This window comes from Balaenoptera borealis (assembly GCF_965194805.1).
Source record: "Balaenoptera borealis genome assembly, chromosome: 8".
NCBI lineage: Eukaryota > Metazoa > Chordata > Mammalia > Artiodactyla > Balaenopteridae > Balaenoptera > Balaenoptera borealis.
The window spans coordinates 41338897-41364918 of record NC_138865.1 but is presented as its reverse complement, the minus strand read 5'-3'; the positions used below and the strand labels follow the sequence as shown (position 1 = coordinate 41364918).

General features: G+C 45.3%; 2 protein-coding genes and 1 pseudogene across 3 annotated transcripts in view; 1 reads left to right on the top strand and 2 right to left on the bottom strand.

Annotated features, from left to right (window-relative positions):
• Positions 1-26022, top strand: part of LOC309633831 (uncharacterized protein) — a gene marked incomplete at its 5' end in the record, with an annotated part of 60467 nt that overhangs the window by 9271 nt on the left and 25174 nt on the right. The window contains one exon of the mRNA XM_082403073.1: positions 11760-11823. Within this exon, the coding sequence (XP_082259199.1) occupies positions 11760-11823 (64 nt within the window). The remainder of the gene's footprint in view (positions 1-11759; positions 11824-26022) is intronic.
• LOC309633020 (small ribosomal subunit protein eS12 pseudogene) lies at positions 1148-10772 on the bottom strand (annotated as a pseudogene). Its single transcript has one exon. The product of its transcript is annotated as a small ribosomal subunit protein eS12 pseudogene (transcript).
• LOC309633024 (protein SPATA31F1-like) lies at positions 19781-25913 on the bottom strand. The gene is given in 9 exon segments (XM_082401305.1): positions 19781-20459; positions 20462-20677; positions 20681-20752; positions 20756-21795; positions 21798-22500; positions 22504-23992; positions 25021-25081; positions 25630-25691; positions 25693-25913. Coding segments are annotated over 9 exon segments (3963 nt in total). The 5' UTR covers positions 25725-25913; the 3' UTR covers positions 19781-20171.

Here is a 26022-nt window from a genome sequence, read left to right as displayed (position 1 = left end):
AGTTTAGTCTGAAGTCAGGGAGCCTGATTCCTCCAGCTCCATCTTTTTACTCTCTTGATAGTGTCCTGTGATGCACAAAATTTTAAAATTCAGTTTATCTATTTTTCTTTGGTTACCTGTGTTTTTAGTGTCATATTTAAGAAACCATTGCCAAATCCAAGGCCATGAAGATTTCCTCTTATGTTTTTTCCCCCAGCTTTACTGAGGTATAATTGACAAAATCGTATGTATTTAAAATATACAACGTGATGATTTGATATATGTATACATTGTGAAATAATTACCACAATCAAGTTAATTAACACCTCCATCACTTCACATAGTTATACCTTTTCCTTTTTTTTTGTAGTGAGAATGCTTGAGATCTACTTTCTTAGCAAATTTCAAGTACACATACAGTATTATTAACTACAATCACTGTGCTGTACATTCGATCCTCAGAACTTACTCATTTTATAACTGAAAGTTTGTACCCTTTGACAGACATCTCCCCATTTTTCCCACCCCCACCCCCTGGCAACCACCATTCTACTCTCTATTTGTATGTGTTTGGACCTTTTTTTTTATTCCACATGTAAGTGATACCATACAGTATTTGTATTTCTCTGACTTATTTCACTTAGCATAATGCCCTCCAGGTTCATCCATGTTGTCACAAATGGCAGGGTTTCCTTCTTTTTCTTATGGCTGCATAATATTCTATTGTATGTATATATATATCTCACATCTTCTTTATCCATTCATCTATTATATTAACAGACACTTAGGCTGTTTCCATATCTTGGCTCTTGTGAATAATGATGCAAGGAACAAGGGAGTATAGATATCACTTTGAGGTAGTGATTTCATTTCCTTTGGATATATGCCCAGAAGTGGGATTGCTGGATCATATGGTATTTCTTTTTTAATTTTTTGAGGAACTTCCATACTGTTTTCCATTATGGCTGTACCAATATACATTCTCACCAACAATGCAAAAGTGTTCCCATTTTCTCCACACCCTTTCCAGCATTTCTTATCCCTTATCTTTTTGATAATAGCTATCCTAACAGGTGTGATGTGATATCTCTGTGGTTTTGATTTGCATTTCCCTGGTGATTATTGATGTTGAGCATCTTTTCATATACCCATTTGCTGTTTGTATGTCTTCTTTGGAAAACTATCTATTCAGGTCATTTTCCCAGTTTTTTTTTTTTTTTTTTTAACTAATTGGTATAACTCTATCTATTTGGTTTTCCCCTTTGACATTATTTGATTCTTATTTTTTATTTTTATTTTTTTTAAAGTTCTTAATTACGTAACCTTTTGGGGTTTATTTATTTATTTATTTATTTATTTATTTATTTATTTATTTATGGCTGTGTTGGGTCTTCATTTCTGTGCGAGGGCTTTCTCTAGTTGTGGCAAGTGGGGGCCACTCTTCATCGTGGTGCGCGGGCCTCTCACCATCGTGGCCTCTGTTGCTGTGGAGCACAGACTCCAGATGCGCAGGCTCAGCAATTGTGGCTCACGAGCTTAGCTGCTCCGCGGCATGTGGGATCTTCCCAGACCAGGGCTCGAACCCGCGTCCCCTGCATTGGCAGGCAGACTCTCAACCACTGCGCCACCAGGGAAGCCCATTTTCCCAGTTTTTAGTCAGAGTTTTTGTTTGTTTGTTTTGCTATTGAGTTGTAGGAGTTCCTTATATATTTTAGGTATTAACCCCTTATCAGATATATGGTTTGTAAATATTTTCTCCTATTTCCTATGTCCCTAGGTTGCCTTTTCTTTTTGTTGATTGTTTCTTTTGCTGTGTAGAAACTTGCTTATTTATTTATTTATTTTAAAGAGCCAAGTCTTTAATTTGTTCATTTCTTGCATTTGAAGTACTTCTTGATGACATCCTTGACCTGAGAATCTTTGCCATAGTCCTTAACCACCACACAACTGCAACCAGCCACTTTACAGGGTTTTCCCTCTCTGTCAGTTTTACAGAGTCCTACCCACGCCCCTAGTTTCTTGCTGTCATCAACCTTAATTAGGTTGATTTGATGTTTAGCACGGAGGACCTCCACCAACTTGACTTACATAGGCTCATCACAGTTGGATGCAGGCACCCAAAGATGGGCTTGGCACTGGTCTAACACTTTGCAGCTTTGCAAATTCCATGTGCTAGGCCATTGTGGATGAGGGTGGTCTTCAGCACCTCTTGCAAAACAGTATTAACGTCCATTGCACCTCCAGCACCAGTGCCTTCCTTGGCCATGGTGGTAGGTAATGGGTGGAACTGAATCTTGAATGTACCCCAACCTTCACCTCTGAGCTACTCAGCAGAGGCAGGGAAAGAGTATACAGAAGCTTTTTCGTTTGATGTACTCCTACTTGTTTATTTCTGCCTTTGTTGTCATATCCAAAAATATCATTGCCAAGACTGATGCCAAGGAGATTTTCTTCTGTGTTTTCTTCTAGGAGTTTTATGGTTTCAGGTCTTACATTTAAGTTTTTAATTTGAATTTTTGTGAGTGGTGTACAGTAGGGGTCCAGTATCATTCTTGTACATGTGGCTATCCATTTTTTTCAACACCATTTTTTTTCTTTATTTATTTTATTTATTTTATTTTTGGCTGAGTTGGGTCTTCATTGCTGTGCATGGGCTTTGTCTAGTTGCAGTGAGTGGGGGCTACTCTTTGTTGAGGTGCACAGGCTTCTCATTGCAGTGGCTTCTCTTGTTGCAGAGCATGGGCTCTAGGCACGTGGGCTTCAGTAGGTGTGGCACGCAGGCTCAGTAGTTGCGGCGCACGGGCTTAGTTGCTCCGCAGCATGTGGGATCTTCCCAGACCAGGGATCGAACCCGTGTCCCCTGCGTTAGCAGGCGGATTCCTAACCACTGCGCCACCAGGGAAGCCCCAACACCATTTTTTGAAAAGACTATCCTTTCCCCATTTTGTGCTCTTGATCCCCTTTCAAAGATTGGTTGACCGTATATGCATGGGTTTATTTCTGGGCTCTGTAATCTATTCCACTGGTCTATGTGTCTGTTTTCATGCCAGTACCATACTGTTTTGATTACTATAGCTTGGTAATAAATTTTGAAATCAGGAAGCATGATGCCTCCAGCTTGGTTTTTCTTTTTCTTTTTTAAAACATAAATTAATTAATTAATGTTTATTTTTGGCTGCATTGGGTCTTTGTTGCTGTGTGTGGGCTTTCTCTGGTTGTGGTGAGCGGGGGCTACTCTTCGTTGCGGTGTGTGGGCTTCTCATTGCAGTGGCCTCTCTTGTTGCGGAGCATGGGCTCTAGGCACCTGGGCTTCAGTAGTGTGGCATGCGGGCTCAGTAGTTGTGGCACGCGAGCTCTAGAGCACAGGCTCAGTAGTTTTGATGCATGGGCTTAGTTTCTCCGCGGCATGTGGGATATTCCCAGGCCAGGGCTCGAACCCATGTCCCCTGCATTGGCTGGCAGATTCTTAACCACTGCGCCACCAGGGAAGCCCCTTCGTTTTTCTTTCTCAAAATTACTCTGGCTATTTGGGATCTTTTGTGGCTTTACATGAATTTTAGGATTTTTTCTATTTCTGTGAAAAAATGCAATTGGAATTTTGATAGTGATTGCATTAAATTTGTAGATCACTTTGGGTAGTTATGGACATTTTAGCAATATTACTATGCCAATCCAAGAGCACAGGATATCCTTCCATTTATTTGTGTCTTCAATTTCTTTCATCAGTGTCTTATAGTTTTCAGTGTATAGGTCTTTCACCTCCTTGGTTAAATTTATTCCTAAGTATTTTATTGTTATTGATGCTGTTGTAAATGGGATTGTTTCTTAATTTTTTTCCAGATAGTTTGCTGTTAGTGTATAGAAATGCAACTGGTTTTTGTATGTTGATTTTGTATTCTGCACATTTACTGAATTTGTTTCTTAGTTCTAAGAGTTTTTTGGTGAAGTCTTTGGGATTTTATGTACATATATAAGTTTTCTTGCCTAATTGCTCTGGCTAAGACTTCTAGTCCTAAGTCGAATAGAAGTGGTGATAATAAACACTCGTCTTTTGTTCTTAATCATATGGGAAAAGCTTTCAGCTTTTCACATTTGAGTATGATGTTAGCTGAAGGCTTGTCATACATGGTTTTTATTATGTTGAAGTACGTTCCTTCTATACCCACTTTATTGAGAGTTTTTATCATAAATGGGTGTTAAAACTTGTCAAATGCTTTTTCTTCATCTATTGAGATGATCATATGATTTTTATTCTTCAATTTGTTAATGTGGTGTATCACATTGATTGATTTGTGGATGTTGAACCATCCTCATATCCCTGGAATAAATCCCACTTGATCGCCATGTATGACTCTTTTAATCTGCTGTTGACTTTGGTTTGCTAGTATTTTGTTGAGACTTTTTACATCTATGTTCATCAGGGATATTGACCTGTACTTTTATTTTCTTGTAGTGTCCTTGTCTGGCTTTGGTATCAGGGTAATGCTGCCCTCATAAAATGAGTTAGGGAATGTTTCCTCCTCTTCAATTTTTTGGAAGAGTTTGAGAAGGATTGATGCTAATTCTTTAAATGTTTGGAAGAAAAAAAATATTTGGTAGAATTCACTAGTGAAGTCATCTGGTCCTGGGTTTTTCTTTGTTGGGATGTTTTCATTACTGATTGAATCTCCTTACTTGTTATAGATCTATTTAGATTTTCTATTTATTCTTGAGTAAGTTTTGATAATTTTTGTGTTTCTGGACTTTATCCATTTCATCTAGATTACCCAATTTGTTGATGTACAATTGTTCATAGTATCCTCTAATAACACTTTTCATGTCTATGAAATTGTAGTAATGCCCCCAGTTTCATTTCTGATTTTACTAATTTGAATCTTCTTTCTTTTTCCTTAGTCAGTCTAACCTCAAGTGTGTCAGTTTTGTCGATCTTTTCAAAGAACCATCTTTTTGTTTTGTTGATTTTTCTCTATTTTTTATATTCTCTATTTCATTTGTCTCTGCTTTAATCTGTATTAGTTCCTTCTTTCTGCTGTTTTTGGGTTTGGTTTTATTGACTTTTTCTAGTCTCTTAAAGTGTACAGTTAGGTTATTGATTTGAAATCTTTTTATTTATTTATTTATTGATTTATTTGGCTGCGTTGGGTCTTAGTTGTGGCACACAGGGTCTTCGCTGAGGCGTGCGGGATCTTTTTGTTGCGGCTTGGGCTCTTCATTGCAGTGCACAGGCTTCTCTCTAGTTGTGGCGTGCGGGTTTTATCTCTCTGGTTGTGATGTGCAGGCTCCAGGGCACGTGGGCTCTGTAGTTGTGGCACTTGGGGTCCAGAGCACATGGGCTCTGTGGTTTGTGGCACACGGACTCTCTCGTTGAGGCGCACGAGCTCAGTAGTTGTGGTGCATGGGCTTAGTTGCCCTGCGGCATGTGGGATCTTAGTTCCCTGACCAGGGAATTGAACCCATGTCCCCTGCATTGGAAGGTGGATTCTTTACCACTGGACCACCAGGGAAGTACCTGAAATCTTCTTTTTAAATGTAGACATTTACAGCTATAAAGTTTCCTCGTAGCACTGCTTCCACTGAATCTCAAAAGTTTTGGTATATTATGTTTTTGTTTTCATTTGTCTCAAAGTATTTTCTTTCTTTTTTTAAAAGATTTATTTATTTATTTATTTATTTATTTAATTTATTTTTTGGCTGCATTGGGTCTTAGTTGTGGCATTCAGGATCTTAATTGTGGTGCGCAGGCTTCTCTCTAATTGTGGTGTGTGGGTTTTTCTCTCTCTAGTTGTGGCTCACAGGCTCCAGGGTGAGTGGGCTCTGTAGTTGTGGTGCGCGGGCTCTAGTTGAGGTGTGCAAGCTCAGTAGCCCTGCGGCATGTGGGATCTTAGTTCCCTGACCAGGGATCGAACCTGTGTCCCCTGCATTGTAAGGCAGATTCTTTACCCCTGGACCACCAGGGAAGTCCCTGAAATCTTTTTTAAATGTAGACATTTACAGCTATAAATTTTCCTGTTAGCACTGCTTTCACTGGATCTCAACAGTTTTGGTATATTATGTTTTTGTTTTCATTTGTCTCCGAGTATTTTCTAATTTGCCTTGTGATTTCTTCTTTGATGCATCGTTTGAATGTGTTGTTCAATTTCCATATATTTGTGAATTTTTCACTTTTCCTTTTGTTACTGATATCTAGTTTTATTCTATTGTGATCAGAAAAGATACTCTGTATGATTTCAGTCTTAAAATTTTATTTAGACTTGTTTTGTGGCCTATCATATCATCTATCCTAGAGAACATTCCATGTGAACTTCAGAAGAATATGTATTTTCCTGTTGTTAGTGTGTTTTTGGTGTGTATATCTATTAGGTCTAATTCATTTATAGTGTTGCTCAAGTTCTCTATTTCCTTCTTGATCTTCTGTCTGGTTATTCTATCCATTATTGAAAGTGAGATATTAAATTCTAAAACTATTATTGTAGAACTGTCAACTCTCCTCTTTGATTATGTCAATTTTTGCTTTATATATTATGAGGCTTGGCTGTCAGTTGTTTATAATTGTTGTATCTTGCTGTATCAAACATTTTATCAATATATAATGTCCTTTTGGTCTCTTATAACCTTTTTTGACAAAAAGTGTATTTTGTCTGACAGTAATATAGCTACCATAGCTCTCTTTTGGTCACTAGTTGCATGGGATATTTTTTTCCATCCTTTTACTTTAAAGCTCTGTATTTGTATCTCAAGTTAGTCTCTTGTAGATAGCATATAGATGGATTATGCTTTTTTTTTTATCCATTCTGATAATCTCTGCCTTTTAATTAGAGAGTTGAACTCATTTACTTTATTTTTTCATGTTGTTTATTTTTTTCTTCCAGTTTCATTGAGATATAATTGACATACAGCACTGTATAAGTTTAAGGTGTACAGCATAATGATTTGACTTACATACATCATGAAATGATTACCACAAATAGTTTAGTGGATACCCATCATCTCATATAGAAACAAAATTAAGAAATAGAAAAAAACTTTTTTCTTTGTGATGAGAACTCTTAGGATTTACTCTTAACAACTTTCATATACAACATATAGTAGCGTTATGCAGTTATGTGATGTACAACATAATTAATATAATTATAATTAATATAATTATGTTGTACATCACATCCCTAGTACTTATAACTGAAATTTTGTACCTTTTGAATACCCTCATCCAATCCCCCCTTCCCACACCCCCACCTCTGGTAACCACAAATCCAGTCTCTTTTTCTATGAGTTTGTTTTTGAATTACAACTGACCTACAACACTATGTTAGTTCCTGGTGCAGGAACTATTTCTATACATTTCAAAATGATCACCACAATAAGTCTAGTTACCATCTGTCACCATACAAAATATTACATAATTATTGATTATATTGACACTGTACATTTCATACTCGTGACTCATTTATTTAAATCACTTATAAGAAAGGATTTATTTCTGTCATTTAGCTATTTGTTTTCTGTATGTCTTATATGATTTTGTTCCTCATTTCCTCCATTACTGCCTTTCTTTGTATTCAGTTGATTTTTTTAGTGTACCATTTTGATTCCCTTCTTTTTCCTTTTCTGTATATTTTTAAGTTATTTTCTTAGTAGTTACCTTGGAGATTACAATTAACATCTTAAACTTATAATAATCTAGTTTGAATAATACCAACTTTGTTCCAGTAGTACAAACAAATAGTACTCTGCTCCTATACATCTTAGTTCTACCTCCTTTATATTGTTATTGTCACAGATTACATCTTTATATATTGTGTACCCATTAACATCAATTTATAATTATTATTTATGCCTTTTAATCCTCATAGGAAAAAAAAAGGAGTTATAAACCAAAAATAGAATATACTATCTTTTATATTTACCTATGTGGTTATCTTTGCCAGAGGTCTTTATTTTTTTGTATTGCTTCAAGTTACCATTTACTGTCCTGTCCTTTCATCCTGAAGGATTTCCTTTAGCATTTCTCATAGGCAAGTCTACTGGTAATGAACTTCCTGTACTTTTGTTTATCTGGAAATGTCTTAATTTTTCCTTAATTCTTGAAGGATGGTTTTTCCAGATACAGAATTCTTGTTTGATAGTTTTTTCTTTCAAGATTTTAAATATATCATCCCACTGCTTTCTGGCCTCCATAGTTTCAGAGAAGAAATCAACTGTTAATATTACTGAGAATACCTTGTTCGTAGTGAGTCACTTCTCTCTTGCTGCTTTCAAAATTTCAAGATTATCTTTGGATTTCCACAAATTGACTATAATGTGTTTTGGTATGGATCTCTTTGAGTTTATTCTGCTTAGAATTTTTTGAACTTCTTGGATATGTACATTCATGCCTTCATCAGATTTGGGATGTTTTCTGCCATTATTTCTTCAAAAACTTTTTTTCTGCTCTGTTCTCTCTCTCATGGGACTCCTGTGGTGAGGTATGTTAGATGATATCCCATAGGTCTCTCAGACTTTGTTCATATTTCTTTATCTTTTTATCCTGCTCCTCAGACTCAATAACTTTAATTGCCTTATCTTCAAGTACGCTGATTCTTTCTTCTGCCTTCTCAAATTTGTTGTTGAACTCCCTCAGTGAATTTTTTCACTTTGGTTATTGTATTTTTGGCTCTAGAATTTAGTTGTTTGCCCATGGTTTCCTTCAGCTCTTTGAGCATATTTAAGACAGTTAATTTAAAGTCTTCATCTAATATGTCCAATGTGTGGGCTTCCTTAGGGTTGGTTTTTGTCAACTTTTTTTTCCTGTGAATGGTTCATACTTCCCTGTTTCTTTGTATGCTTTGTTAATTTTTTGTTGAGAACTATACATTCTGAGTATTAAAATGTGGTGTCTTTGGAAATCTGATTCTTCCACTCCTTAGGGGTTTCAGATATTTACTTGTTAAGGGCTGTAGCTGTCCATTTTGACTTTTCCAAATAAGTTTTGCCAAGTGTATTCTTTGTTGTGTGTGGTCCCTGAGGTTTCTGTTCTCTTACTTCTGTGGCCAGCCAATGACCTGATAAAGATTTCTCTCCCCCTCTCCCACAAAAGAGTTATGTCCCCTTAAATATTCTGATATATGCCACTGTGGAAGCTACTGCAGCCCAAGAGGGCTAAAACCAAGGCAAGCATCTGCACCTATCTCTCAGGGAACCCCCAGACCAACCAAAATGTAAAACCCCCAATATTTGGAGGACAAGGTTCTCTGCCACCAGCCAGCCACTCTGGGAATGTGGGCTGCCGTCCCCACAGCATTGACTAGTAGCTAGTTCATGCATGATGTTCTCTTACGAAAGATCAACATCCTCTGCCTTCATCAAGCACTCCCCTGATTGTTATGTGCCCAGTTAGGTTCCAGAATTCTGAAATAGGTGATTCCAATTGCTCTTTTCAGCTCAGTGGTTGCTTCGGTGGAGGGACTGACCCTAGAGCTTTCTAGTCTGACATTTTGCATGCTGTCATTCCTGTATTTAATTTCGAACATTTTAAATCTTTTATCCATTTGGAATTTTAAAATTTTTATTTATTTATTTATTTTTGGCTTCACTGGGTCTTCGTTGCTGCGCAGGCTTTCTTTAGTTGCAGCAAGTGGGGGCTACTCTTTGTTGTGGTGCATGGGCTTCTCATTGTGGTGGCTTCTTTTGTTGTGGAGCATGGGCTCTAGGCACACAGGCTTCAATAGTTGTGGCGCGCGGGCTCAGTAGTTGTGGCTCGTGGGCTTTACAGCGCAAGCTCAGTAGTTGTGGCGCACAGGCTTAGTTGCTCTGCGGCATGTGGGATCATCCTGGACCAGGGCTTGAACCTGTGTCCCCTGCATTGGCAGGCAGATTCTTAACCACTGTGCCACCAGGGAAGCCCTCCATTTGGAATTTATGCTGGAGTGTAGTGTGTGAGGATTATCAGGTCCTGACTTAGAATCTATGTTTAAAACCAGTGTAGAACCTCAGAGTTGTGATCACCAGGTTAGGACTGGAAAATCCATCTGGTTCCCAGAGTGCTAAACCCAGCGTGCCCCTCACCCCCAGGCTCACCCCAGCTTTATGGAAATGGGAGACCATAGGGAGATATAGAGAGGACAGATTGGGAGGGATGCAGTCAGGACAGCATGGTCCAGGTACAAGATAGTGATATAAAGATTGTGCTCATAATAGGGGTGTTGCTGTTGGGGAAGGATGGGTTGCAGAGGGGATGGGGATTGGAGATGGGGATATTGTTGGGATGGGGATGAGGATGTGGTATGGGCCTTCCCAAGGCCCACAGAACAGAGGGGCTGGAATCTGAGTGAATTAGAAGAGAGATAATTGAGATCTTGAGTCTGCGGTTTTACAACAGGCTGAGACCTTAAGCAGGGCAGGGAGTGCCCCGGTTGGCAAGAGGCTGGCATTCCTGGAACAGGACTGGGAAAAAACAAGGAGATAAGATTTCTTGCGTCTTTTACCTGGTCTTATGGCAAATCCTGGCATGAGAAAGCTTTTAATTCCCATCTCTAAAATCTCCCCTTCCACACCTGCCCTACCTTTTGTGGAAGTGGCTAAATAAGTAGTGAGCAGCCTATCTCTGAAGAATTCCCAGAGAGGTGGGATAGCATGGGCTTGGGGGGACATGTATATGATTCCAGAGTCATATCATATTAGATTGTTTACACTGTTTCCAAACTCGGCTGCACTTCAGAATCACTCAAGGAGCTTATTAAAAATACAGAATTAGTGGCACCACCCCAGACCATCTTAAACAGAATCTCAGAATAGGGCCAAAGGATCTGTATTTTTACCAAGCTGTATATATTTATCTGTATTTTTACCAAGCTGTCCAGGTACTTCCAAGAATTTGGTAGGGTGGGGCTGGGAGAGCCACCTGGGCCTATTTGGCTCCCCATCCCAAATTCCAGACGGGCACAGAGCCAGTGGAAGGGAACAAAGGTGGTCTGGGGGAAGAGGAAGCTGGGATGATGTACCCCTAGTCTTCCTGAGGGGAGGACTTTCTGCCCTGGCACAGCTTGTGGAAAGAGGGAGAACATGACAGGGAAGAGCTGGGGACTGTGAAGTTTCCTCTTCTAAAATCTTAGGTTCCTTCTCTCTCCCAGGACACACTGCCCCATTCCCCTTGTTTATGCCATCACGAGGGCCTCTTATTTGTTAGATGGTGTCCACAGCCCCTTTAGGTCCCATCCTCAACTGCCTTTCCTCAATTTGGGAAGCTCTTCCTAGGATCTACCCTAAGTTCCTACCTCTGAACTTGAGCCTGTAGTGGTAGACCGGCCTCAGGGAGATGTTCCATACTGGAGGTATTGGGACCTCCTTACTTGCTCCTGGGGCTTAGAACCTAAGTTAGGGGCCCTAAAGGAAAGGAAGGAAAGAGTGGGGACTTTGCCGGAGGTAGATACCTGGCTGGACATAAAGTCAGGGCTGGAAATAGCTACTCTCAGAGCAGGAAGATGACAGGAAATCCCTGCCATACACTAGGGTGCAAGTGTCTGAGCCTGTGGGGTGGAGGTGGGGGCATGAGAGGGAGGCACCAAGAGAACCTGGAAGGAAGTGGCGCTTAGATGTAGATGCAGTCCCCAGGAAAGGACCTGAGATTGTGAGAGGAGTTGTTATCCTTATCCTTCTCTGGGGCCCCACGTCTGTCATCCAGCCATTCCTCTGCCCTCGGTTGCTGGCTTGGGCTCATCTCACCTCACAGTCCCACCTGAACCCTAAGTTTGGTGTAGGGGTCTGGAGCTTGCAGCCCTGAACCAAGCCCCTCTCTTGGTCCTCAGGCCAGCCTGGATGTAGACGGTAAGGAAGGGGACGCAAAGACTCGGATGGCTACACATCTGACATGTGAGTATCCACCTAAGTGTTCCAGTCTGTTGGGTGAAGGCTTTGGCTTGGTGTGAACTCTCGAGAGAGCCTAGGTAGTGTTTGACAGTCTCTGCGGTGGCCGAGGTACAGAGGAATGCTACACCGGAGGTCCTGGTGCCGAGGGTGAGAGGTGAGGGAGGTGCATGTGGCTCACTTCAGCTTTACCTCTGCTGATGAGCGCAGAGTGAACACACCCTAATGCCAGATTGAGACCCTGGAGCCAGGGAGAGGAGGTGTGCTAATCCACCCCTACTCACCCCCAGTGTCGGCAGACCCACTACCTCTTTAGGACGGGCACCTGGGCCAGGCTCTGGGGTAGAGGTCCTAGGTGCGGGTGTTGCAGGAGTCTGGAATTGCCCACGTTGGGAAGAGGCCACATGCCCTTCAGCTCCAGGCCCCAGGCCCATTTGTTCCTGCCAGGTGGGGCTTTCAGGGCAACAGATGCTCCCAGCTTGGCAGGCAGGAGCCGGGGAGGGGTATGGCAGGAATTTCCGCTCAGAAGCTGGGCTAGAACAGGACTTGGGGTGAGCTGGGCTCCTGTACGCTTGTATGTCTAACAAGGGTCAAAGGGCCTGGGTGCCTTAGCGCTCCTGGGTTCCCAGCTGAGCACTGAGCCCGCCAGGGACAAGCTGCCCTGATGACTGTGCAGCTGTTACTGAGGGAGCTGCTGCTTCCTGGACTGCAGATGACCCGTTACCTTCATAAGTGTGTGATATTTGTGTGCCCAGCGTAGTTGCAGACATTACTCAATGTGTGGCTACCTAGGGACAGGGCTAGAGTTAGGACTATGCTTGGAACAGCACTGACATAGTGGTTACGGATTGGAGGTAGGTAGTGGTAAGCATAGGGCTGGAATCACGGTGATGTTAAAGTAGGATTTGGAATTGCGTTTATGGTTCCTGATGATAAGAGCTAGTGCATTTTGTAGATCTCACCAGTAGCTGGAGAATCTGTTTATCTACATGGTGAGAATTGAAAGGTTCCATGAAAATCTGCTTTCTTCTCTAGCACTCTGAAGTGTGGGTGGAGTAGGGGTGTCCATCTGGCACCATTTCCCTGTTAAAAAAGAAATGACAGGCCCAAAATGGAGTCACTTGTGCTAAAAGGAAGACTTAATACCTGACCTTATTGCAGTTACAACCTTCTCCAAGAATGTAATCCAAACTGATCAGTGTGGAAATTTCTGGTCCGCACCAGTGACGTAATCCTTTCCATCCCCCAAAGGAAGATGAGGTAACCTGGCACGTAGATCTCCTTCATCCCCTATAGATAGATTACCTAACCCTGAAATAATCTTTTTTTGTTTTTGACTTCCTTGTCATACTCTTAAAAACCTCTCTTTTTCGATAGCCTGTTAGAGCTCCCCTCTACTTGCTAAACGGATGCTGCCCAATTCATGAACTGTTCAAGAAAGCTAACTCGATCTTTAAAAAAAAAAAAAGAGCTAGTGCATCTTAGATTAGGATTGTGTTAGGGTTGGAGTAGGGTACTGTTTGAGTTTAAAATTGGGGTCAAAATGGGTCAAGGAGATAAATTTTGTGTTGGGGGTCAGTTTTAATCTTCTAAGATAGTCTGGAGAGGGACTTAACCTTATGCATATTGTGTGCTATTGATCTGGCTTAGATGAGAGGTTTTGGACATTTTCTGGCCCTCTGCACTTGAGAGTTATAAACGGCTGTATGATCCCTGAAGCTGCGCTCCGACTAGAGGGAAGTAGGCATCTAGCTCCTGGGGAGAGGGAACATCGCAGTTTTCTATCCTGAACTTACCTGGCCATGTAAACATTTTTTGGGTCATACCCACCAGCATTACCTTTATGAGGTACAGTTATTCTGAGGGTCTCACTTGAAGGACTGGTTTTAGAGCTGTTTGTGAATGGGGTTGGAGTTGAGGTTAGGGTTAGGGTTGAAAGGCATGGACTGTAGTTCAAGTTTGGGGTAGAGCGATACATGTGGCCATGCCCTGCATCAAGGGCTCCTTCCTGAGGAGTCAGGAGCTGGTTCTTCACAGTTTCCTGAGGGGGGTTTTGACAGAGTAGGTCTGTCTGGTTTACTCTTCCTTTAGATTCTGTTTCTGCTGCATCAGAGAGACCGAGGGTCAGGAGCCTGCAGTAAACTGGGGACGCTCCCGGGGGTAGGGATGGGAGTGTAGGTGAAGGATGGGGCTGCTGAAGAGGGCAGGGGACTCACTTGCTGACCGTGGCATTCCTTTAAAAGCACACAGCCAAGTTGTTGAGATCAGGGGTGTGCACGTGGATCCAAGACTGTCCTTATTAAAGGACAGGCAGTGGGACAGAAATTACAAACCAGAGTTTAGAGGTGGATAAACAGGCCTGGCCTGAGGTGGCCTGGAGTTTTATCGGAGAGAAAGGCTGGGAAAGATGGATTGGGAATGCATTTGTGTTTGTGGGCCTGCAAGATGGGCTGTGTCTGTCTGCATGTGTGTGGTGCCAGAGTCTGCTGGGGCATGTCTGACTCAGGGTGTTCATGCGTCTATGTAGGTGTGTTTCCTGAACGTCTCTGAGTTAGCTTCTGAGTGGCACTGTTGACTTTATGTCCTCCTGTGTCTGTGTCTGTGTGGTTAGGTGTCTGTACGCATGTGTCTTTGAGTGTGTGTGAGACTCTGCTCTGGCCTCTCACTTTCCCCTGACCCTCTCCCCTGATGCGCCCCAGCTGCCAGCACAATTTACTGCAAGAGATTGGCTTCCTTTCCCTTCCCACTGTCTGGATTCCCATGTGTCCGGCTGCCTGCCCAGGGCCCTGCCCCTGAGGCCTCTGTGTGGGGCTTGACCTTGGGAATGATACACTCTGGAAAGCCCCCAATATGCTCTTTGCCTGGCTGTGGACCCAGAGAAGTTACAGTGGAGGAGGGGGACAAGGCGGGAAAGGGGGGCAGTTGGCAGTATGTACCCCTCCTTCTGGAAACAGAGATCTCCTTCAGGCCCCCTCTTTCCTCCCCATGCTCTCGTCCAGATCAAGTATTCAGGGTCCTGGCCTCACTGTCTCTGCGCATGGGAATGGACAGTCCTCTACAAGCCCCGTTAGGCATCTGGTCCTCTGCGTCCCCCAGCACCTCACATGCCTGCCTTGTGCTCGTTCCTCACATCCCCACCCGCACTCAAGGCTGTCCTCCCTTATTTCCTGTCCCTGCTGTAGACACAGGAGCCATTCTTGTCCTTCATTGTGTGAGAGCCCAGGCCTGTGCCGTGGGGCAGCTGGAGCAGCGGGCTTTGGATGAATGGTGAAGAGCAGAGGCTCAGTCCCCTCTCACAGGTGCAGGAAGCAGCTTCTCCTTGGGGTTTATTCCTGTGCCCATCCCGTGTTTGTTGCCCTCCCTGCCTGGGCTGCAGTGAGGAGGTGCAAAATCAAAGCAGCCACGGTCCCTATTTGCTGGGACTTAGTGTTCAACAAGAGAAGTGATTTTGTGGAGAAGCCATTCTCTCGCACTGCAGGTACTCAGTTGCCTGAAATGCTCTCTGTAGGATTCTGAAATGCTCTCTGCAGAGACCAAAGAAGGGCTCCAGAAGGTCAGAGCCATTCGCCACGCCAGTATGGTATCTCAGAGGGCAGAGGCGAACTCCAAAGTTCCCAAGCAAGCATTGCTATATCCCTAGCATCTACCAGTAATTCTGGAGTAGTGAATATTTGATTCTGTGCCCTGCCGTGAGAGTTTTCATTCTGATTTTACTTCTTGAGCCGAGGGGGAGCTGGAAGGTGGGACTTGTGCTAGGGTTATAGGATGGGATGAGCAAGGCTTCATCCCTCTACAACATCCTGCATGAATCATAGGCTCTGACCCTGTCTTCTCTCAGCTCTTGATTTTGCTGAGAACTGAGAATCCTGAAGGTCTTGGTTCCAGCTCATGTCTCTGCCCCTAGCCCTTTGTTGCAAAACTTGGTCATCAGCATAAGCCAATGCTGGCACGTGGCAGGTAGGATACACGGGAAGGACCCGCCCCACCTAAGCCAGGATGTGTGCACATTAACCTCAGCTTCCCACATGACGCTGCTGTGACCCTTCTGAGTCAATTCCCTTCATTCCGGGCCTCCCTCTCCTCTCCTTGCTCTGTGGCTCTCTGCCCAGCTCCCAGCAGGCACGGAGGATGTGCCTGCCACAAGACCTCCTATGATCTTTGGGGATGCTTTAGGAAAACACTGGAGGGTGTGGCTCAGCAGGCCTGGGCCTTGTGCCTCCTCACCTTGGGGACCCACCGCAGGGCCTGGCTCCCATCTGTTAGGCACAGAATCACCCTTCAGAGGAGCGACACAGTCATGCTTCTTCCCATCCTGGCTTTTCTGCATCCTGCTAGCAGGACACATTGTGCTAAGTGCTGGGTCCTATCAGAGGAAGAGTCCTGCCCCCACCGCCTGGTTTGATGGTATGTTGAGGCATCCTGGATTTCCTGAGGAATCAGTGAGGCAGGGGCATCCCACAGTCCCCCATCCCACACCATGAGGAAGCCACAGCACTTCCTGTCCTTACTGCAGCTTTTGACTCCTCTGTGGTAGGTCAGAAGGTGGAAATGCAGACGTGCCACCTTCTGAGAGAAATGAGGTGTCCAAAACAGAGGTCCCTTCCATCCACTCAGGGCAGCCTCTTTGTCTTTCTGCTTCCCAGTTCTCTCCTCCTACCCTCAGACATCCCCAGTCTCTGGATGGACACTAGGATGCTACATCTGCCCTCTTTCTCAGTCTCAAGCCCCATCCTCTTCATGCTCTGTGCATCTAGAGCTTTTTCTGACATCTCTCCCCCTATATTCCAAGAACACCTTCTTCACACAAGTGATCACCAACTTCAACTATTTTTTTTTTCCCACCTGGGCTCACATGCTGCTACTGACTTCTTAGGCCCTAAAAAAACCTCTTGCCATGGTAACTTCCAGCATTCCTCTTCATCTCTGGCTTCAGCTCTCTGTATCAGCCCCTCCCCCCTGCCACGATCCTTCCCAGTTCCTCATTCACCCCTTTAGGTATTTGCCCTGTTCTCTTAATTGTAAGGAAACCTTTTTTTTCACGATACACAAAGTCCCTCCTCATTACTGTCACCTTCTCTGTACTTAGCACCAGCAAAGAGTCTGCGATTTTAGCCAAGGCCAACCCCTGAACCTGGGGACTCACTCCTATTCTGTTACTTCTGCACCATGACATTGCTCTAGCAGTTCCCCCTTTCTCTCCTGCATCATCCGTTTATTCCTCTTGACTGGATCTTTTCCATCAACATCCAACATGCTATATCTCCTACCTTTAAAAAGCCCTCTTGATGCTATCTCCTCATTTTTCTGCACCTCTGTGAACAAAACTCCCTAAAGCAGTTGATTACACTTGCTATCACCAGTTGCTCTTCCTCTCTGTCTTGGATCCACTCCAGTTATGCCTTTACCTCCATCTCTGACCTTAGTCTATTCTTCTCAAGGCTATGAATGATCTCTGTGTTGTTAAATCTAATGATCAACTCTGAGTCCTCATCTTACTTGGCGGATTGGCAACTTCTCACGCAGTTGATCACTTTCTTCTTGAAACACCTTCCTCTCTTGGCTTCCAGTATGCCACACTCTCCTGGTTTTCCTCCTACCTCACTGGCTACTACTTCTCAGTCTCTGCTTATTGGCTCCCACTTTTTTCTCCAATTTCTTAATGTTGGGGTGTCCCAAAGCCTGGTCCTAGATCTGTTCTTCATTTGCAGTCATTGCCTTGGTGATCTTATCCAGTCTCATGGTTTTACATCTCCATTTATCTATCTATCTATCTATCTATCTATCTATCTTATTCTTATTCTTATTCTCCTAATTCTTCTCCTCCCCCTCCCCTCCCCCTCATTTTCCCCCTCCCCTCCCTCACCCCTTCCTCCATTTCTTCTTCATCATCATCATCATCATCATCATTATGTAATCTATCTTTCTATCTAATCATCTACAGCCAGGACCTTCCCTGAGGACCATCAAGCTTCCTTGTTGAGAAAAGACTGTTGGAAGTATGGTCTCAGGCAGAAGCTGGGAGATTAGTCATGATACTACTGCAGTAATCATAGCAGCAGAGAGAGTGAGAAGTGGTCGTGTTCTGAATTCATTTCATAAGGGAGAGACAACAGGATGGATTGGATGTGGATGGTTAGGAAAAAAATGTGAAGGATGACACCAATGTTTTTGTTCAGAACAACTGGAAAGATGGAGTTGCTGTTAACTGATGTTGTGAATACTGTGACTGGAGCATGTATGTGTAATTAGATGATGGTTGGAAGCAGGGAATCAGGAGTTCACTGTTCTATGGAGGTGAATTTTGGACATTCAAGTATTTATGTTGATTAGACGATTTGGGCAGGTGAGACTGTCTATCACATCAAATCATGAGCTCTATGGTGTGTAAGTCCTGTGTCTTTGTTGTGTTTACTGTAGTACCTTGCATATAGTAAGTAAGCAAATATTTTAATTGAATATAAGACACTTCTCAAGGTTTTTTTTTTTTTTAAGTTTTTTTCTTCCAGTTTTTTTTGGCCACGCCGAGCGGCTTGTGGGATCTTAGTTCCCTGACCAAGGATTGAACCTGGGCCCTTTGCAGTGCAAGTGCGGAGTTCTAACCACTGGACCGCCAGGGAATTCCCCTTTCTTCCAGTTTTGAGATATAATTGACATTCGGCACTGTATAAGTTTAAGGTGTACAGCATAATCAAGGTTCTTTTTATTGTGACCCTTCTGGGGTCCTCATCAGCTGAGTATCCCAGTAATCCTGTGGCAGTATTCCCTATTCCATAGCACTCATCATACGAATGTAATGATTTGTCTGCCTCCCCAGCCCCGACTTTGGATTCAAGTTCTATTAAGGTATTATTATTGCACCAGCTGCTATCCTAAGCCCTGGGGATATAACACACTATTGTATTACTCAGGCAAGAATGAGATACCTATGGATGAGAAACCGAACAAGCAGAGGCAGTAAACACAGGAAAAAGGGGGCAAAATTGAGATATATCGAGATTAGAACACAGTGACTGACTTCATGTTTGGGCTGAGCAAAAACATGGATTTATAGTTACAACAATCCCTGACATTGGGAACAGATTTGTTGGGTGGAGGGTGAGTGTTCAGAAATTTTGAATTAATTTGCATTGCCTTTGGACAATAAGGCTCAACTCACTGCTTTTCATCACACGATGGACAACAGACTAAAACTCAGTTTGTTCCTCTCCATCCTCTAAAAGCACTTGGGTATCGGGTTGGCTTCCTGGCTAAACTTCTTTTGAGTACATAGCAAACCAGCCTTTTCTCTTATCATGCCTTCTTCAGGAACATGTCAGCTTCTTTTTAAAAAAATATTTATTTATTTATTTTGGCTGTGCTGGATCTTAGTCGCGGCACACGGGATCTTCGTGGCAGCATGCGGGTTTCTTAGTTGTGGCATGCGGACTTCTTAGTTGCGGCATGCAGACTCTTACTTGCAGCATGCGGGATCTACTTCCCCGACCAGGGATTGAACCTGGGCCCCCTGCATTGGAAGCGCAGAGTCTTACCCACTGGACCACCAGGGAAGTCCCAGGAACATGTCAACTTCTATCTCAGAGACTCAGACCCCCATCTACATGGTCTACCTCTCTGCTTCTGTCCCTGCCTACCCTTGGGGGTGGGGGACAAGCCCCTCTCCATGTCCTACTGTGATCTTCATTCCAGGTGTCATTCATTCCATGCAGCTGTTAGGCAGTGGAAGTGGGATATAGGCAAGAGAGCTACAGCAGCCTCCTAGGTGAGTTCTCCAGAAAGATCTAACCAATAACCAACAGGGAGCAGAAAGGGGAGATTCTACCATTTGCTTTTGACGTTAGTCATATTAGCTATATGCTGTTGGTATACACAGAGCACCTCCTCAAGGTTGGAAAACTGGCACTCCCCTCCAGACTGTGGGCATATATAGAAGTCATCAGTGAATTTTGCCTGTGGGATTCCTGGCCACTCCTTCTTGACAGTACTATCCTCATGTCCACATTGCTCCTCTGGGCCCAAGGACGCCACAATAGAAGTGAAGCCTGACCTTTACCTTCAGTGTACCTTAGACATGGGCCTTCCTTCTCTGCTCCAGTTCCTTTCCACAGTCCAGTGAGGGGGGGGTTGTTGTGTGGAGTGCTACCCAGCTTAAGTGTGAGTTAAAACTCCTTCCCTAGATAAGAAGGACATTTACCTCCCTTATGCCTTCCCTGAACACACCACAGTAGAGAGAAGGAGCAGACAGACACCTCTCTGCTTAGAGATATAGAATATATTGTGGGTGGCACTCTGCCCACCTGTACATTAATGAAAATGACAGTAGCAGTCCTCTTCAAGGGATGCAGACGTTGAGGAGACTACAGAGTCTTTTGAATGCTCTGGGTCTTCTTGAGCAGACCAGTGTTTCCCTCCGAGGTGAGAGGTGAGAGTGAAGGTGGAATCCCTGGTTGGATGGCACAAGCCACTCGAGGACTGTGCTGAGGGCAGCGGCGGGGGATGCCCAGGACTGAGGCAGAGTGGAGTTGCTGGGAGTGGGAGCGGTGCCAGAGCTTACTATCTGGGGAATGGGGCCCATCCAAGAAGGCCAGGCCCACCTGCTTCTCAGTAGGCAGAAATTGGGCCTTTGGGTCCCCTCTTGTCTTCTCTTAGTTCGCCCCTTGGGACTTTTGGCTGGAGCCAGGCTCTTTGCTACATGTTCTTTTCTTGTGTTAGCCACTTTCTCACATGTGGAGGACATGGATTCCTCATGCCCTTTGCCTTTTGTTTTGGGGTTAATACAGTGTAGAAAAGATTTCATCTTATTTCTCAAGCCAGATTCTGGAAGGCTGGGCCTCTTGTGAGTATAGCCGGGCATCATCTGCCCCTACAAAACCTGACCTTGTAAAGTTTGGCCCTGCAATGGCTTACCTGGAATGAGTTGGCCCAGGAAAGGCTGGCCCTATGACGCCTGGGGCACCACAGGCTGGACATTCTCAGGAACCCTTGCTGGTTTGAGGATGACATTGAGCTTGGCTTGGCTGTCTTGCAGGTCATTCTTCTCAGAGTCTTTCCCCCCAGGGACTCCAGGAGGTAGCTCTGGGAGTTTAAGCCGAGAGCGATGCTGGGGACTGTGCTGACAGGGAGCATGAGGGTGACAGCGACGTCTCCGTCGCCAGGGGCTGCAGGGTGTCCTGTTCAGAAGCATCCCTTCTGGCCTCTGGGCTTCAGCAGAGTGGCTCTTTTCTCTTGTGGAGGAGACTGCAAACCCGGCATCCCCTTCTCCGTGGTCCCCTGCCATTTTGGGTTTGCCTGGCTCCTCTCTCTTTTCTGCCAGTGTGGGGTCTTGGGCTGAGTCCTTGCTCTTGTCAGGGCTTTGGGGCTCCTCTAGGCTGGGGTTGTTCACACTGGCCTCCAGCTGAACACAAAGCACCTGGGTCTCTGTCATGTCCCCACTGGGTTGTGAGATCTTGGAGGCCCAGTGGACAGAATCATGGGGTACTGCCCTGGAACTGGGTTGCTTCTGTTTCTGATGCACTGCCTTTAACTCAGTGGCCAGCTGTTGTTTGAGGTGGAGCCATTCTGGATCCAGGGCACGTGGCATATCTGGTGGGATGGGGAGTTCCTGGAGCAGTGTTTTTCCGTGGTTGTTTAGACTCCCAAGAGACTCCTGTGTCCATATGTTCTCTGGCATTGCTACAGTTTGTTCCCTGGACTCCTTTGCCTTTAGGGGAATTCCCAGTTGTATCTCTAGGATCTTCTTTCTCAGATGGAAATTTAGTTTGGCCAAGATGGGTTTCCCGAGTGAGTAGGGCTTCGCAGGCTCTGTCTGGCTTTCTAGAGGCACCATCTTGATTATTCCTTCCATCTGCACTTCAGCCTGGAATTCACCTGCAATGTCTGCACAAGTCTCGTTGGCATCTTGAAAGCCTGGCCCAGGACTTAGACCCTGCTCTTCAGGTAAGGTCATCTGAGTCAGAGGTTCTACTGGAAATTTGACAGGCCAGGCACCATCTCTGTTTTCATAGCTTGGGAAGTTATTGCTGGGGCCATGGCCCTGGAGAGAGCCACGTAATAAAGAGCAGGCATCCCTGACAAGAAGGCCAGATACTTGTGCCGTAAAGTTGTCTCCAGTTTTTCAATGGCTCCCTCGGACAGGGCTTGGGGCAGCTTAGGATGTTCAGTGATAGCATCTGATGAGGCTTGCTGCTGCTGGTCAAGGGCCGTTGGCATCCAGGGTGTAATTTTCTGTTGTTTGTCTGGATCATTTGCTGCCTGTAGTTCTAGGGGCTTGCTTTCTGGGGTGCAGGTAAAGGGAGCCACTTCCAGGCCCCCAGGAATTCTGCACTCCCAGGAGCCACATACGTAGACGGGAACCTTGCCCTGGTGAATCTGCCCACACTTGGAGTCGATGTGGCTCTGCAGTATTGCCTTGGCCTGGTCAAACAAGTGCGGCATAGGGACTGACACTGGGTCCTTGACGGCTGGGAGTGGGTTGCCAGCGCCAGTGCCCTCTAGAGCTGTAGGTTGGGGGACGTTCACATTGTCTAGGGCTGTGCTGCTCCAGGAGAGAGTCTGCTCGTCAGCAGGGGACAGGAGCAAATGGATGGACTGCTGGATCTTCTGGGGCAGGCCCCAGCGATGGTGAATCAACTGTCTCTGGAGGTGGAATTCCAGCAGCCTCCTGGCATGCTCTGGGAAGAAGAGTAGTTACCTTGTGAGGACTGAGATGGGCTGCCCTGGCCAGGAAGTTTTCACAGTCTCAGCAGACTGGGCTTTGTCACAGGGCTTATACTGCACGGGGCTCTGGGTGTGCTGATTTCTCTGGAAAACATCTGGCAAGCCCCACTGAAGCTGGAGCTGCCTCTGCAGCAGGTGCCACTCCAAGGCTTCACACTCATCCAGGGTCAGAAACGGGATATTGATCTGAGCTTGTTGGTGCTCAGGTGGAGCAATCCAATTTGGGGAAGAGGGAGAAGAGGGTGGAGCTGACTGGGGTGCAGTTTTAGGCATCAGAGGGAGGAAGGAGAGCTCCTTGAAGAGAAAAGGATCCTTCAAGGGGGGCTTGGACATGCTCCCGTTCACAGAGAGGCCTTGAGAACCCAAGAAAGTGTCAACCCGGGACTCACTGTGCAGAGAAGGGAGGCCACAGAATAGCTGGCTATATTTCGGCTGCACATGGCCCACTATGTGCAGTGAGTCGTTAGCCTGTTGCCCAGGCATTAGATAAAGGCCACTTAATTCTTTAAGGGGTGGAGAGAACAAGGCTAGAGCCATATTGTCTGGGAGATGTTGGTAGTAGTGTCTTTGTTCTGGGTCCATAATGGACCATTTAGAAACCCAGAAGGCCTGGCTGGGCTGGCCGGCCATACATGAACCCCAGTTCTGGTATGAAACGGTCCCAAATTTCTCAATAGAGAACTGAGAAGTATCATTCTGGATGAAAGAAACTGGTTGGTTACGTACAGGGTGGTAAAATAATGGCGGATCTGGTATAAGCTGCCTCAGGGACTCTTCCACACATCTGGGGAGTCCCCACCTCTGGAAGTGCATCAGTCCTTTTACATGTACCTCAAGAAGGCTCTGGACTTCAGTGCTGAGGAACAACAGGTGGGCAGGGAGGACAGTGACCATACGTAAGGCCGTAGCATGTGTCAGGGTTGTGATTTCTCGGTTCAGGGTCAGCAGAGAGACCTGAGAATTCAAGGGCTGCTGGCCTTGGTTCCCATAGACAAGGCTGGGGTTGCTCTGCATCATGTCCTGCAGGTTCACTGAAACCTTAGGTTCCTCAAACCTTGAAGAAAATATAGTCTCTGGGCCTCTGGGCACCTCTGGTACTTGAAATCCCTGCCTAAGCTTGAGGTGTTCAGCCCAGTAATCACAGATGCTAGCTGCACCAGTTGACTGGGCAGATGACTGCGTTAAGGATTTCGCTGACACTGTGAGGGTTGCAGATGGAAATGAAAGGTCTTTGGAGTGTGGGGAACGATGCTCCAGACTCTGCTCAGAAGACACTTTAGACGTGGACAAAATCTCTAGGTAAGAGGAGCCCTGCGACGGCCTCCTTGAAGTGGGGGAGATCAGGGTGTTCTCACCCACCACCACCTGCTGAATCTCCAGAGCCATGGCATCGCAGGTTTGGCAGCAGGAATCTGCACACAGGAGCTGCCGCACGCTCCCCTCCTGAGGAAGCCAGCCCTGGCTGGGAGGGAAACATGGCCACTGGTTGTTACTGATGGAGTGACATCTGCCTCTTTGCAAGTGTGTGGCCTGGAGATTGTGCCTGCCCTCCCCTGGTCCTGTAAACCCTGAGGCCTGCATCCACTGGGTGTTTACTCATGTACTTTTTTTTTTTTTTTTTTCCTAGGGAAATGCCATTTGGCAAGTTATGGTAGGCTGGGCTGAGGGCCTGGGGCTTATTGGGCGAGGTCTCAGACAACAGCTGGGAGCACAGGGCCTTGAGAGACTGGGAGGGGGGTGAGTTCCCTGCTGACCTGTGTTGAGAAGCTGAACTAGGAGAAGGAACCAGGTAGATGGGGGAGCCAATGGTTAGCTGATGGGGCAGCACCAGGAACATCACCAGGTAGAACCTGGAGTCATTCTCTTTTGGGGCTTAGGCCGCAGCCTGGTATTCAGTATTTCTAAACTGTAGAAAAGGAGATCCTTTTGGGAATTCTGTGTTCTGGGGATTAAAGGGTGTACACAACATCTCTTGAGAGTCCATCCCCATTCTCTAGAGAGCTAGAGAAGAAGGGTATAATATATGACAAGCTCCTGTCTGAGGGCTGTCCCAGGAACTGGCCCCCCTGAAGCCAGAACCAGAGGAGGTAATGTCAGCAGGGTCCAGGGGGCTGCCCTTGAAAGGGTGTAGCTGTAAAGAGAATATGAAAATGATGACAATTATTCACTTAATTATCCATCCTCCTGACTGTAAAACTTGTCTTGTGGCTGAGTGCAAACCCATGTAGAGTCTTTTCTGAACTATGCACTAGTGAAATTCTGAATTCCAGGGCCACTGTGGGCCTAGCACAGAGCAGAACTAGGAAAGTCCTCTCTCCTGAAATATCTGATCCCCCTCCGCCCTGGCAACGCTCTCAACCAGTGCTCCAGGCTCCACTCTCTGGCTGCCTGTCAGCCACTATCCTTCTCCCCAGCCCTGCCCCAGGCCAAGCAGAGGAGTGATCACAGGCCAGGCTGGGAGTTGGGAGACTGCAAAGAGCGAGAGATCACCTTCTCATGACAGAGAGCAGCTCCCACGGCTTCTCAGCTTCTTCCCGGGAAAGTCTCCTAGCTGAGAAACCAGGAGACAGTGTTACATGGAGCAGGAGTGGATCCAGGGACATCCTGTAGGAAGCTGAAGGCCTTTGAATGAGAGGAGACCGCAAACTCCAACAGTTAGTGCTGCAAGGCACGTCTGTGTACCGCTTAACCAGGTATGATGTGCTTTCCTGGACCTGCTCTCATTTGATCTTCACAACTACACTGTGAGTGAGGCAGGATCATCAGATGCCCATTTCATGGTAACAAGACTGAAAGATGAAGTGACTTCCACAGGGAGGTGGAAACTAGTAAACATAAAACTAGTAAATGACACAATTAAGGACTTCTTCCCTGCTTCCTCACTCTTCATTCCCAGGGGTAAGGTAGAGAATTTTGGAACATTCCCAGACTCTGATTTCCCACCCAAAACAGTTTTCTGGCAGATTTTGTCAGCTTGGAGAACTGAAGCCTTCAGTGGTTAGAGCACCTGGCTCCTGGCACCAGGGGTCATCGAGGGACAGGGTTCATGGGAATCTCGCCCACAGTGGAGGGGAGTCAGAGCAGAGACTGGGACTTTACCTCTTGATGCTGCATCTCCAGCCCTTTGTCTGACTTTTCGGTGACGCTTGAAGATCAAAGAGAGTGTGAAGCTGGGACACGATTTTCTTTTTCATGTCTAACGTGAAACAAAGGAAATATACATTTCCCAGACCCTTTTTATATATCTGTCTGTATGTTATACACTCTCCTATATTGCCTTCCTGTACTCCACCCTTTCACCTGAATATTTCATTTTTCTATTTATTGTGTGCTTACTTCAGGGCTCTCCACATTCCATACCTCCCGTCCCCTTTCCCAGGACAATATTTTCAGGGGGTTTAGTGTGATACAGGAGGAATAATGGAAATGATTAAATGGTTAGTGGTTCTCAGCCAAGGACTTTTGCTTACTAAATCCACCAATCAGAAAAAT